General features: G+C 44.2%; 1 protein-coding gene across 1 annotated transcript; it reads left to right on the forward strand.

The window, feature by feature from the left end:
• The first annotated feature begins 1,988 nt into the window (after window positions 1-1,988).
• Window positions 1,989-10,530, forward strand: grxcr2 (glutaredoxin and cysteine rich domain containing 2). The gene is made up of 5 exons (XM_086131088.1): window positions 1,989-2,173; window positions 2,854-3,040; window positions 4,632-4,741; window positions 6,812-7,024; window positions 8,593-10,530. Exons 1-5 carry the CDS (start codon window positions 2,117-2,119, stop codon window positions 8,818-8,820), a joined length of 795 nt encoding a protein of 264 aa, XP_085987214.1. The 5' UTR covers window positions 1,989-2,116; the 3' UTR covers window positions 8,821-10,530.
• Window positions 10,531-13,718: the final 3,188 nt, after the last annotated feature.

The raw sequence follows: 13,718 nt of genomic DNA on the forward strand, positions 1-13,718 counted from the left end.
CCGGATTGTTGGTGACATGATTTGCTCTTTCACGTCAATCTGCGCCTCATCACTCCTCCCCTGCCTCTCATCGGTTGCCCTCAGTCTCATCCGTCTCTTTTCCTGGTTTCTAACTCCTCCTTCTCACTCACTCCTATTCCTCCTTGCTGTCACCGAGTCGCCTGAAGGCAGAGCCAGCGTTGGAAAGTGCGAGTCTGGTGCAAGGGAGGAGGCCACTTCATTAGTTTACGCCTGCAATACTAATCTATTTAAAAGTAACATTGAATGCATTATTTCCCCCAATTTAGTATATTTCCCAGGTGTCTGTTTTGTCAAAATAGCCCGAGGATGTACCAAATATTCAGGTAAAAGAATGATCTGATTGTTTAATTCCACACTTGGTAGGGGAGCAGGCACTCAGAGTCCATTTTCTGTAACAATTCCCCTCTCAAATGATGCTCAATATGCAGCGATATTGTCAGAGTTATTCGTTTGTTTCTTAGTAGTACAATGGAACTGCGGTCTTGCCCGTACCCTTGAGAACTTACCCAAAATAGCACAGCAGGGGCCTTTTTTTTCTTTGCCTTTTCATATGCTTTACACAATGGAAGTGTAAAGCGCATGATGTGAGATGGGAGACGCATATGCGGCAACTCGGCATGCATGCACTTGCTGAACTGCGCAACGTGACGAATGTATGAATGGATGAAGCTCATGTTGATCCGGGGATAGAACAGACAACAGAGCGTGATGTGTCCATGTGGACACTGTCACCATTTTTTTTTTGTTTCTTGCATCAGTGACTTGCTTGTCCCACACCAATCACAAAGCCTTTGTTTTGAAGAAACAACTCCCAAAAGGTTCAGGATGTTGGGCTTTGCTTAAAATGCACTGTGCCCTTTACATGTACCGTATTGGCCCGAATATAAGACGGTGTTTTTTGCATTGAAATAGTGAGGGTCGTCTTATATTCGGGGTCTAGATTATACCCGTTCACGACGCTAGATGGCGCCAGATGTCATTGAAGCAAATGCTGAACGTGACTCCCCAGGCCAAAGCGGTCCCCTGTCACAAAGAATAAAAATAAAAATAGCGGTAGCACGAAGAAGAAAAATAAAAAATAGCAGTAAGGAAGAAAAGAGAAGACAATAATAGAAGAGATAACAGAAAATGGAGAAACATAGCGACAATCTGGAGAAAAGTGGTCGAAGGTCGGCCAGGTTAACCGGCAGCTGAGGAGAAGTTATGGTGTGAACTTCAAGATGCTTTTTCTCTCAAATATATTGTTATAATCATTTGTTTCAGACTGTACTACTTACTTACTTGTAATTACTTACTGTAATTACTTTCTGTTTAAAAATTAATTTGGTGTTCAAAAAGTCATTTTTCAAACTTGAGTCTTGAAAAAGAGGGGGTCGTCTTATAATCAGGGCCATCTTATATTCGGGCCAATACGGTAATTTTAAAGTGCAACTGTTTGATGTTCTATGTTGTGATGCTTTCACTCTTTAATGGAAGTGTAATTATTCTTTCGCCACTGCGTAGAATGACTAATATTAGTGCCGTACTGATGAGCGTGGGAAAAAAGATGAGCTGTCTAAATATGATACCGTGCTATTTGTCTCATTAAAAAAAATGCATTATATTGCTTAAGTATACCTAACATTAAACCTGCTGGCATACCAGTGCAACGCTAACACCCCACTCCTTTGACAGGCTGTACTCTGTTGTGTAACAACTCCCACACACACACACACAAACACACTCGCGCACGTGCACACAGGCTTTTATTCTAGCGCTCATAACTATTTGATGACAGAGCTTCTGGTTCCTTCACCTCCCTTTGGTACACACGATCCAGATGTGAATAATTTAACGTGCTTACCAATAAAGGTGGGCCAATGGTGGCTCATTGTTAAGCTCAGGAGGCCCATCACACACACTCACACACACACACGAGAAAAGTCAAGGCTCCATCCACCCACCTTAGTACTCACAGCAGCTCTTGAGCCGGACTCTCATCCCCGCTGTGTTCTGTCTATTGCCGTCCATCACAAAGGCAGCGCGGTGACTGCTTAATGCTGACGTTCTCACCCGATGGACTGACCCGCCTGCTCTCCGCATCCCTTCAGGCGTCATGGAGGAACCCCAGAGAAAAAAGAGTCAGCGACATGAAGGCACCAAGCCCAGGAAGGTGAGTTATCTCGGGAGAGCTCGCCAAATGCTGCTTGACGGGCTGTCAAAAGGTGGAAAAAAAATATCCTGGCATCACTTGCACTTTGTGAATTGGACCAAGAACCGGCTGGCCCATTGGGCAATACAGGCAGTGTTAAGGGTTCTGTTTCAGGGATTTTCATTATAGTTAGTTTTAATTAATTTTTAGTTGTTTCGTTTGCTTTTGTTTTTCTTTTTTTTTTTTCAAAAAAGTTTTACTTATTAGTTTTAGTGTTTTTTTTTAAACATATGGAGTATTTCTGTATGTAAAGGCAGTGTTAATGTTCAAACTATGCCTCATGTTTCATTGTTTTGCAAATTCCAATGATGTTAAAGCTACTTTTTAGGCCTACAACGCACTGTTTTTTATGATGGTGGTACTTGGAGAGCTCAATATTTTGTCACAGCGTACTTGACAATTCCCGTATTTTTATTCCCACTCTGTCTTGCACACGTGTAAGAGGAGATGACATGAAAGCCTGCCTCGACGTCGACGCGCTCTGATTATCCTTATGCATCCTCTCCCATAATAGATCAAACTGTTCCGTTTTTACTGATCATCTTCTCGGCAACCAAGCAACAGCGTTAACGCATCACTGTGCATCCCGACAGCTCGTACCGTACCGACCGTAAAAGCCCGCTCCACTTCCAAACCACCAGGTCAGGTTCAAACTGGCGTCGTCCTACAGCGGCCGGGTCCTGAAGCACGTGTACGAGGACGGGCAGGAGCTGGACAGCCCGGAAGAGAAGTACCCGCACAGCTTCCTCCCGCACGGCAAGATAGCGCCCAGCCACCTGGAGATGGAGCAGCTCTGCGGCTTTGAGGAGCCTCCGTCGGAGCGGCAGCGTGGGTTGATATCGTGATGGTGGCAAAGTGTTCCGCTGGCTTATGTCAAATGGATGGCTGCACTTTTGGTTTGCTTGGGAGGGCCTCTGTCAAGGAAGCTGGAAACATCGGAGATCAGAACCGTACGCTTTTATGTGCGCTCCTTGCGGCATACCTGCTGGAGGTTTGCGTGGCTCAGACCGTGAATGTCGCCTTCATAGTAATGCAATTGTGCATGTAGTGATGATGATGATATTATCTTTATTCGTATCACAATCCAAGGAGATCCAATACTCCACACAAAAAGTATCAGAAAATACTTAAGTGAGTTTCTTATAATGTGTTACTCCCAGATAGAAAAAAACGGTGTCCTATTATCCAGGACTGGTATTAGAAGGGGTGTTCACACGGCAAGATTTGGTCCGGTGCTACGCCGGGGCTGCCCCAGTAGAGCGTTCACACGTGCAAATTAGCTCCGGCGTAGCCCCGGAAAACAGCTTACACCGGACCAAATTTGATCCACCTCAGGGAGGTGGTTTAAAAATTTGCTCCAGCGCAAATGCTCGTTAGCGAAGCAGCACCGGTGTAAATTTGCACGTGTGAACGCAACTGGCTTAAATTTGCTCCAGAGCAAATGCTTGTGAAGAGTTTACGTACGGCGAGAACGCGTTGCTTTCGTGCTCTGTCGGACTTCCGTCATGTGTTTGTTTAATAACGACACAAGACTTGGCTGGTAACATCTTTCCTTTTGTAGGAGACTGGACTGTCTCGGAGTTGTTTGTGTAGTTTGTTCCTTTGTTGTGTGTTCACAACCCCCCACCCCCCATATAATTTATTTTGTGATTTCCTCTCTTGATTTTCTGTTTGGCGCATTACGTGTTTGCTTTTCTGAGTGTCATTGAAGTCATCGTTGATTTACGTTTTCGGGGGCGGTCACTCTCGAGCAGAAGGCACGGAGACCGAGAAGGAGAAGGACGTGCCTGTCCAGTAGTCACTTGAGTTGTGTATACGTTTTAAAAACAACCAACACGACAGCTCATTTGTTTTCTGTCGTTTTGCTCCGCTGCAGAAACTGCCGTGTGAACGCAAGTGGGGCTGCACCGACGTTGTGCCAGTGCAGACACGCTCAGCGGCTTTGTACGTGTGAACGCTCCACACAATTTGCTGCGGTGCAAAATATATCGCAACAAAATACATCGGTGCAGCGCCGGAGCAAATGTGTGCCGTGTGAACACCCCTAGAAGTACTATAAAATCAATGCTGTGCAATTTTTCAGCACATTTTATTTCCAGCATTCATTAGTTTATGTTTAAAAATGTTTACATTTTATCAAGTTTTTATAATAATAGTTTCCTAACCTGCAATTTTGCGAACATCCATTTCATTCTAATGAATTCCCGTGAATTTTGCAACAAGACTCGAAACATTCATCAAAACAAGTCAAACCCCTTGGAAGTACTTTTCTAATGCTGCTCAATGATGTATCCAGACTGTTCCTTGTGTGACTTAAGGAATTCATTGGGTTATTCATTGGGTTGATTGCTAATTGAAAACTTTAGTGGCATATGTAGGGCATGACAACCATGACAACATGTTGTTCTTATGCGCTCAGGTGTCCAGCCTCCAACAGGGCTCATTGCCCAGAGAATCAACGTGTACAGAGGAATAGGAAGCTGCAAGGCTGCTGCGGGCCAGACCAAACAAACAGATGGAGACACTAAAGTACGTAAGCAGTGGGCTCAAGATAGTGACTCGAAATGTATTCATAGTTTCAACTGCTCACAACATCGTGGGGGCACTCATCATTGTTAATGTTTCGAATTAATGCTGAGTGGGGAACTCATTTAGTTGATTGATGCGTTAAAACTCCACACTTGAATTTGTCTGAAGGGCGTGCCGCTGTTTGGGTTTGCAAGGGTTCACACAGGCTCAGCAGTTAACTATGTGAACAATAGTGGCTATGAATTGAGACCCCCCCCCCCCCCCCCGCCCCGATGGGGGAATAAGGAGGCAACTATTTGGGAAGAGGTCAAGTGTCAAGTGGACTGACGAGTCGACTAGACAAAGAGTCAACTTTAGCTTGAAGCAGACCGAATAATCGCGAAGGAGACGTTTTTGGCATCTCGCGTCTTCCAGCCCTCCAATTTATGTTCGGCTCATCATTTTCGAGTCAATTCCCAAAAAACAAAAATAAAACTCAGCTGTAACCCGTCCAACCTCTAGTGGCCGCTGTTGCTAATTAAGAAATAGGCACTTTATTAGGTACACATGCACATATAAATGACCAATAACACAGATGTAAAAACGTCACTGGATCACTGACATTACAGCAAAAGTTGCATTTACATTTTTATCATGCATGGCATCGAGCTTAGACTTTTGAACTTTTGTTGTTTTGCTTTTGTTTTTCTTTTTGGAGGCTATTTTTTTAAAGTTAGAGACAGTGTTTGCAATTTTTCCTATACTTGGATCAACAGTTGTGAGGCGAGAGATGCCTGAGCATTCTGATGATCATCTGTTTCACCTTTGAATGTCGGACAGTTTTTATTACAGAACCCGAAAACCACATCTTTTAATTCCTGTCACCGTGTTATTTCTAAAGTATTTGACTTAATTCCAGTGTATGGTCTCATTGGACTTACTGTATGTAAATAAGAAAGTAATTATAATAGGTTTGCAGCACTGCTCGTATTTACTGTATATTTTCCCGTCCCGCATAGAGTTACTTAAAACAGAAACCCAACAACAATAAACAGCTGCCATATTTCATAAAGAAGCTTAGAGATCAGGAAAAAAAACCCCAGACCTCAAATAGAAAACGGGACAAATCCCTGTGCAATTAAAGTAATTTTTAGATAGAAGGAGGATGGGGTGGGGGGGCAAAACAATTAACATCCGAACACGAAGACGACACTTGGGCCACAATATCAGGGAAAGCCTGCTGGCTTAGTGTCAGCTTCATCCGCTGTACAAAAAGCCACCCGCCATCTCAGACGCCACAATCTTATCACGTTTATCAGCCGAGGACAGCAATGTGGATTTTATACAGGGGTAGTGAGTTCTTTGGGGGGCATTTAGGGTTCACAGACATGAGTGCTCCCCTCTATGCAACACACGCGCGCACACACACTCCATTTTTTCCCCCCCCAAAAGACTCCACTGGAGCACAATGCTCCTTATCTGATAGTCATTTCACCATGTTTGAAAAACGCAAATGGCTGCAGATATCTGCACCCTAAGGGATGTAAAAAGGAAGGAAGTGTGAGCGTTAAGTCATACGAAGTAATATACGACAGCTTTCAGCATTGTTTTTAAACCCTCGTTGATGGATGATAATACTGCATATGTGCAGATGCTAGCCATACAAATATTCTGATCACAATGTAAAGGATGCCATTCAATAAAATGAGAGAGAATTATGCTTAACCTCTTACAGCATTATCCCCCCCCCCCCAAAAAATATATATAGATAGTATCATTATATAACATTACAATTGTATCATTATTATTGCCCTGCAGCCGGTTGCTAGGCAGAGTTCACAGGGCTCAAAAGAGAAAAAATAATATCAATTGAAAAATATCTATCTCCAAAATGTTGAAGTTTTTGTTGTTGCCTTCTTATCCAACAGACAACTAAGCATTGTTTACCTTAGTGTTTTGGCGAAAAACAAAAAGTGGATCTACTGATCAATGTGGGACGTCTTTATTACATATGCGTAACATCAATATCCTAAAGCAACAAAACAAAAAAAAAAAAATCACTGATTCTCCATATTTTGTGTTTGCCCTCAGTCATCGGTGCTAGACTTCGGAAAGCTCATCATCTATACCAGCAACCTGCGCATCGTACGAGCGCCCGCAAGGAAGGCCGACGTGTTACGCCACGGTTCAGTGCCCCCTGCCTCCTTGGAGGGATACCTGCAAGCCCGCGAGCGTGGTAGCAGGAGGCGAGCGAAGGCTGTCGGTACGCAGGAGGGCGAGCGCAAACCGACCACTCACACGCAGGTAATGATCCTTGACCAAAGTATTCTGGCAAGAAGTATTTATTACCTCCGTTTGTGTTTCCTGCTATTCTCATTTCTCCATCTTCCCCACTCTGTCTCGCTGTGCTCCATGCACTCTTTAAAGAGATTACATACTGTGCGCTGCTACATTACTGTCATTCTCAACTCTCTGTCCCTCTGATGTTTCTTTGCACTGCTAAAACATGGTGCACACACTGATAATCAGGCCTACTGTAAATTGAGCCTTTTTCCCTCCATTGGCGATCAAAGTCAGCAATGGCTTGAATATTGGAGGTCTCTGCAAGGTTATCCTGAGTGATTATCCAGTCAGGTGGGGTGTGCTAGGAATGAGTTTTCCTTCCCAATCTGGCTGATAATAAATGTTCAACTTATATTTACGATTGCACTTCAATTGGAGATCATTCCGTACGGAAGGATTTCAGGTCATTATTATTGAGCAGCTTTCATCAATCAATCAATCAAACTTTATTTGTGGAGTGATTTGCATACATGGTATTGGAAATCAAAGTGCTTCACAATTATTAATCATTGGTTCATCCTCGACTATTCTTGGCCTTGACGTCTTTCTGAGCAGATCATAGGGGAAGAATCACTCCTAACACACCCTACGCCACAGGTAGTCACTCGTGATAATCACTTGGAGCCTTTTCCGACTTTGATTGGAAGGGATGGAGGGGGTGCTCAAATTATCCCCGATTGTTGGGTTTGTTGTGCCCCACTTCACCTCCTTCCTTCTCATCTCCTTGAAGGATTGCTCTTCTCTTTGGCCTCATCCTTTTTTTCCCCCCTCATCTTGTTACTTTCCCATTTTTCTCTGAAAAGAAGTTTGCTTTTTTTTATTTTTTATTTCCCCTCAAGTTGCCAATTTCCTCTTCTTCTCGGCTGCGGCAAGTCCAGGAGTTAATCTTCTTTTGCGATTCTCCATCCCTCACGCAGAGTTTCAATGGGGTTGCAGACATTTTGCATTTGTTAATCCACTCTGGAGTCACATTTCTCTACAGTCGCTACATCGGATCGTTATCGTGATGTGTGTGTGTGTGTGTGTGGTACACACAAGTGTAAAGTACTGCTGGGCTTGCAAAATTTTGGTAGCTGCTGAAAATAAAACTTGGAACAGACAGTGACATGGACAAAGAAGTGATAAAGTACACGACGATACTTGTTGGGTCACAATGCGATCTCTAAGTTTCTTTCTCCACGTTCATCCCATTAGCCCAAGTTTGATGCAAGATTGGGAATGACAATGAACATGAGTTTGTATTTGTTTTTGTTCTGCCCTCACTGAGAGTCTTCCACATAACATTTGTTGAGGCTCAAGATAACAAATAGCTAGTTAGCCAAATAGACGGATAGCCAGCTCTCTAGCTATCTATATATACAGCTATAGATGAGTTTCAATTGAGGCAGACGGGCCAGCCAGTAGGCTACGGTGCTACGTCTCATCTTGCTATTTTATACCTGTGCCACCACATCTTTTTGACACTCTTATCACCACACGTGTCCCCCCCCCCCCCCCCCCCCCCCCCACTCTACCCCCATGCTCTCCAGGAGCCGGGCGGCTGCCAGCTCTGCGGCGACTCGGGCTGCACGCCGTGCTCGCTGTGTCATGGCAGCAAGCTGTCCATGCTGGCCAACCGCTTCAACGAGTCCATCAGCGAGCTGCGCTGCCAGGCCTGCTACCCTCACGGTTTCGAGAGGTGCCAGGCTTGCTCCGGCAAGTCGCCATTTTTGCCCATTGCTCGTGCCCGGCCAGGGGGGGAGCCAGCCAACCATTGATTGGAAGTGTGTTCGATGCTCAAGTGTGTGTCCGAGCCACACTATTGCCTAATCTGAAATGTTCATGGCGGGGTTTTACGCATAAGCCATGGCTGAATAGGGGAATTACAACTGAGCAGCATGCCAGTTAAATACATTTTACTGTGTGCCGTTAACATAATTCCCCCCCCCCCCCTTCTTTTTTGCTGATCACATGATTCCCCATCTCTGTTCTTCTTAATATTAATTGGCAGGAACCAATTTATTGCATTAATCCTAACACAGTCTCTCAGCACCCGGATATTTACACACAGACGGTCTGTATGAGGCATAATATCGGTGCACAGAGTTTTGGAATCATTTGAAAAATAATTGTAAAAATCTTTTTGATCATTTTACACGTAGGAACTGAATTAGAGTGTCATCTTAATGAACTTTTTGAAGTGAAAGCAGTCAGATTTAATTCTACTGATTTTGCCAACTCAGATCAGTTGTTTCTAGCATTTATTTTTGGAGATTGCGGCATTAATTATTAATAAAGATTGTTGTAAAAATTGTTTGCCTGTGTGATCATACAGTATGCTCATACAAAATGCATAAAAACGCGTAAATGAGTTGATTATTCTTTTGTATATTGCCTCCCAAAAGGCAGCGAAAATTATAAAAGACAAATTAGGTACTGCATGTGCAATGGCAGTACTTTTTTCATGTAGAACGTTGCGACTAGCTAACATTATTTGGAATAGTAAAGCTCAAACTTCAAATACTAATTTAGCTACAAGCACCGCCTTGGTATGAGTACACCCTGAAATCCAACTGATGTGAACATTATACTATGCATACGTTAATACTTTGAAGTCAAGATGGCGCCCGAGTAGGCAGCCGTCAGCAAGTGCTCTCATGAGCCTTGCTTTTTTTGTTGTTTTTGTGTTTGTTTTGTCACTTTGTGTTGTTTACGTCGTGTGGACCTGATGTGGACTTTTTTCAGCATTTTTTGGCCACAACATTCATCAAGGAGGAGACTCCGTGCTCGGTGGCTGCGCCTTCTCGGCAGCATGGGTATACCAGCACTGTTTTTGACTGGGAGGAATGTCGTCGCCATTTGACTGTCATTGCTGGACAGTCCGGGGCGCTTGTGTCTTGCGCCTGGAATGGGCAGCATTTTTCACAGCCCCGCTTTGTTCAGCGGAGAGATCGGTGCTGTTGAACGGTCTGCGGCTGTATGGATGTAAGGCTTGAGGAGCCGACGATGAGAAGAAAGGAGCGTTAGCGCGGAGCGCCGATGCGGATTTGGAACTGGGAGTCGCGGCTTGGAGTTTGAAGCGGATTACGTGGGACAGGAGAAGTGAACTCATCTCTTTTCGTTAATGGACGCTACAGCTTCGTGTTTGCTTTCAAAACTTAGCTTGTAGCAGACGTGTGCACATTTTCAGCATGATGTCTCTGATCCACTGGTGAAAGGACACTTTGATCCTCTCCTCTTTCATCTAGAACTGCTTCAGACAACAAAATGTATGCAGAAAAGTGGTGAAGATTGCACGACTGTCTGTGCCCTATGTGTTGTGTTGTGTTATTTTTGTTATTTTGACTTCAAAATGGCGCCGCGAGAGTGGCTGCCTTTCCAGCAGCTCCTATATTTTGTTGTTCTACTTCTTCCTTTCATAACTTTGCTGCTGTGAATTGGGAATTTCTCCATTGCGAGACTAATAAAGGTTTTCTTATCTTATCTTATACCTGTTCACAACAAAGTGAAAAACAAGGTGAAAAATGATTGGCTGAGGAAATCCACACCTTTATTGTCTTGCTCTTAAGTGATGTCACTCGACATCAGCATCTTCCTACAATCAGATAGCGTCGTTGCCCAGGTGTCGGGTCGGTGCGCTCTCCACTTTGCCTTTCTCAAAACAATTTAGCTTGCACAATCTTCTATTATATGCCCATCTGCTCTCAAAGCAGATAGCAGACGCTCTGAGCCGTAGGATATTTTGCGAGAGGCTGCCGCTACTGCCGCCGCTGCTGAAATGGCGGTTTTAACGCCCGTGAACAGAGACCATCGATCAACGTCGGCGCCCACGCTGACTGTTTCCCCAAATGTTGCGGTAGCCGAAAGTCATGCCTAAGGAAATCTCCCTCATAGATTGTTACAAATCTCCCTCTCAGAGGCTCATCTTTGTCTGTCTTTCCTCTATTATGAACAATGCGTATGCATAACATCCGATCGAAGCGGAGCACTCTTCCAAGTCACACAACAATATTCACAGATTTTGGAACTCGGTCCGTAGATTAGCCACCCCGCATTATTAGGCGCCCCGTCCATTTTGGAGAAATTTTAAGACTTTTAAGTGCGCCCTGTAGTCGTGAAAATACGGTGCACATTCATTCACACTGAGGCAAATACGAAATTCAACTTTTTCTGAGGAGAAGAGCAGTTGCCATAGGGATATTATCAATTATGTAACCTCTCTATGGTGATGACTATGCAAGGCTGTATGTCAACAAATTAAGAAATGAAGATGCTTAATTAAGGAACTCCTAAAGTGAAAGTCCCCGTTGCCTGATCCTCCGCGAGACCTCATTTGTACACCATTGTCTACCATTTACTGTGTCAACAGGAAGCTAATTGTTGTTTGCTTTTCTTTTTCTTTCGGTGGGGACGCGAGCGCATCCCGCCAGCAGGGTGCCACTGATGGCGGCGGCAGTGATGATGATGTGGGGGCGGTGGGAGGATTGGGGCGGGGGTGGGGAGGGGAGCTTGGGCAAAGCGATGGAGAGGGATAGAAAAAGATTGCAAGCAAGGTGGTGTGATAGTCATTGTCTACACACTAATGAGAAATTAATTGCACCACAGCTGGCTGGGATGATTGTAGTACTGGAGGGCAATCACAGGGGGCGACGTGCGCCATAAGTGAAGTCTGGTGGGGATTGGAATGACAAGTTCAATGGTGAAAAGAATCAAGAGCTTCATTTTACTTTGTGTACTAAAAGTTGCTGCAAATAACTGACCCAAGACTGATTTGTTTAAAGTGTGGGAAAAAAAATCAAAAAATGAAATATCAATTTTACAGCAGTTTGGGGGATGGAAAAAAAATGAATGGGGTTCCTTAAGGACTTAAGGGTCAACAGAAACACTTTCGATAAATGAATCGTCTGTCTTTTCCCCGATTCCCGCTGGGCTAAAGGGCAGCAGAGCATGGCGATTTAAATATGTATGCATACTCCGCATCTACAAAGCTAGTCGAGATATTTCTGCATGCCACATCATGACCCGAGCAAGTGAACCTTCTAGTAACGTGACTTGAATGTCGGTTTTTGCTTTTCCTCCGTCTGATGAAGACGCCCGTGGAGCAATTGAATTCAAGCAATTAAACCATCTGAAGGATGTTTATTTATTTTTTAAAGTTTTTCTCATTTCATTAACGCCATTGTGAGCCTCTGCGTAGCACACACGCGGAGGCACAAACCGCCTCTTATGGCGTCCGACTCAGCAGCAGCATCCATGTGTGAAGCCCCCAGGGCCACACAACGCACCATCTACCCCCAAAAATACCCGTCGCCGCGTGGGGTCAGCTTTGGGATGTTCAATTAAAGTGAAGTATTTTGCTAGATGAGGGCGTGAGAAGCCTTGCGCCCTCCGAAGGCACGTGTCATGCTCAATTTGTGTTTCACAGTTAGATGACTGAAGGGTGGGGGCATACAATTAGCAATATTGTGGTGGTACAGTACAGATGACAGTCGCAGAGAAAATGGGCTGAGGCTGAGATCACTATTCACAAATGAGAAGAAATTGCCATAACTCTCCCCTCTTGCATTCTTCCACTCCAAGAGGTAAGATCCTTGGAATTGCCATTTCTGATACACACCAAAAGACACAAGGGCACACACAAGGTCTAGTTTTACAATATTGATCGGAATAAGAAACTTCTTGTCTCAGCAGATGGATACGTTTAGGGACTGGGGTTACCTAAGGGGAGGATCAAATGAAGCCAGTCCAAATATACCAATAATTGGACCAATTTGAGCTTATCCTTGGCCATTTGCTATCCCCCCGGCACCCCCCCCCCTGCGCCCCACCACCAAAAAAATAAGAATTCACATATTTGCTGTTTGTTGGCAGGTTAAACACTGTCTAGGTCAAGATGTGTGCGGCTGTGATCATGAACGTCGATCTTGAACCAATATGCATCACACAAGCAGCTCTAGTACGAATTACAAAGCGATTTGCATGCAAGTTTGCCACGAGCATCCATCATGGTGGCTCAGCCAGGTGTGAGAAATCAATTAGTCTAATTAGGGTGCTTGTTTACAGAAACTCATGTGGTGCACTTGTTTTTAGTTTTTTTTTTCTCATTTGCAGCACTCAGAAATGGGCGTGGGGGGATATGGAGGGCTGCATAATTTCTCTTTATAAATGTTCAATACAGCTAGAGAGAGAGGGGGCAAAAATATAATCTCTCCAGTCATAAAAATGGGTGCACCTGCATGATCAAATGTCCGAAAATCTTTTCTTACTAGTGTATCCTAGCAAACTGTAGTTACGGGCAGAACATTTAACTGCTTTTCCACTAGATGCCAGGAGCTACAATTAACCTGCGTGTTACAACAGAATAATAGCTTAGTGTTGAATTAAACAGGCACGGAGTTTGCAACTTTAATTACATTTGCGAGTACATTAAGATGAGATCATAATACACACATAAAAGTGCTCAATCTTATCTTTTGTACATAATTAAATGTGAAGAATGTCAAAGTGCCAAAGTCTCATTTCGACCCTCGGGAAAGAAAGACCGGACAGCCCTGGTCTACAAGTATAAGCATACGTATGCTTTGTAGATCGCCTCACGCAGTACCAGTTAAGCTTCATAGACGATCGGCTGATTAAATCCGAAAGGTTGGAGGGCTGCTAATTCCCTCGGCTGTGA

The sequence above is a fragment of the Hippocampus guttulatus genome, chromosome 15 (genome assembly GCF_054856545.1).
Source record: "Hippocampus guttulatus isolate MCC_2025c chromosome 15, RoL_Hgut_1.0, whole genome shotgun sequence".
In the NCBI taxonomy this organism is placed as follows: Eukaryota; Metazoa; Chordata; class Actinopteri; order Syngnathiformes; family Syngnathidae; genus Hippocampus; species Hippocampus guttulatus.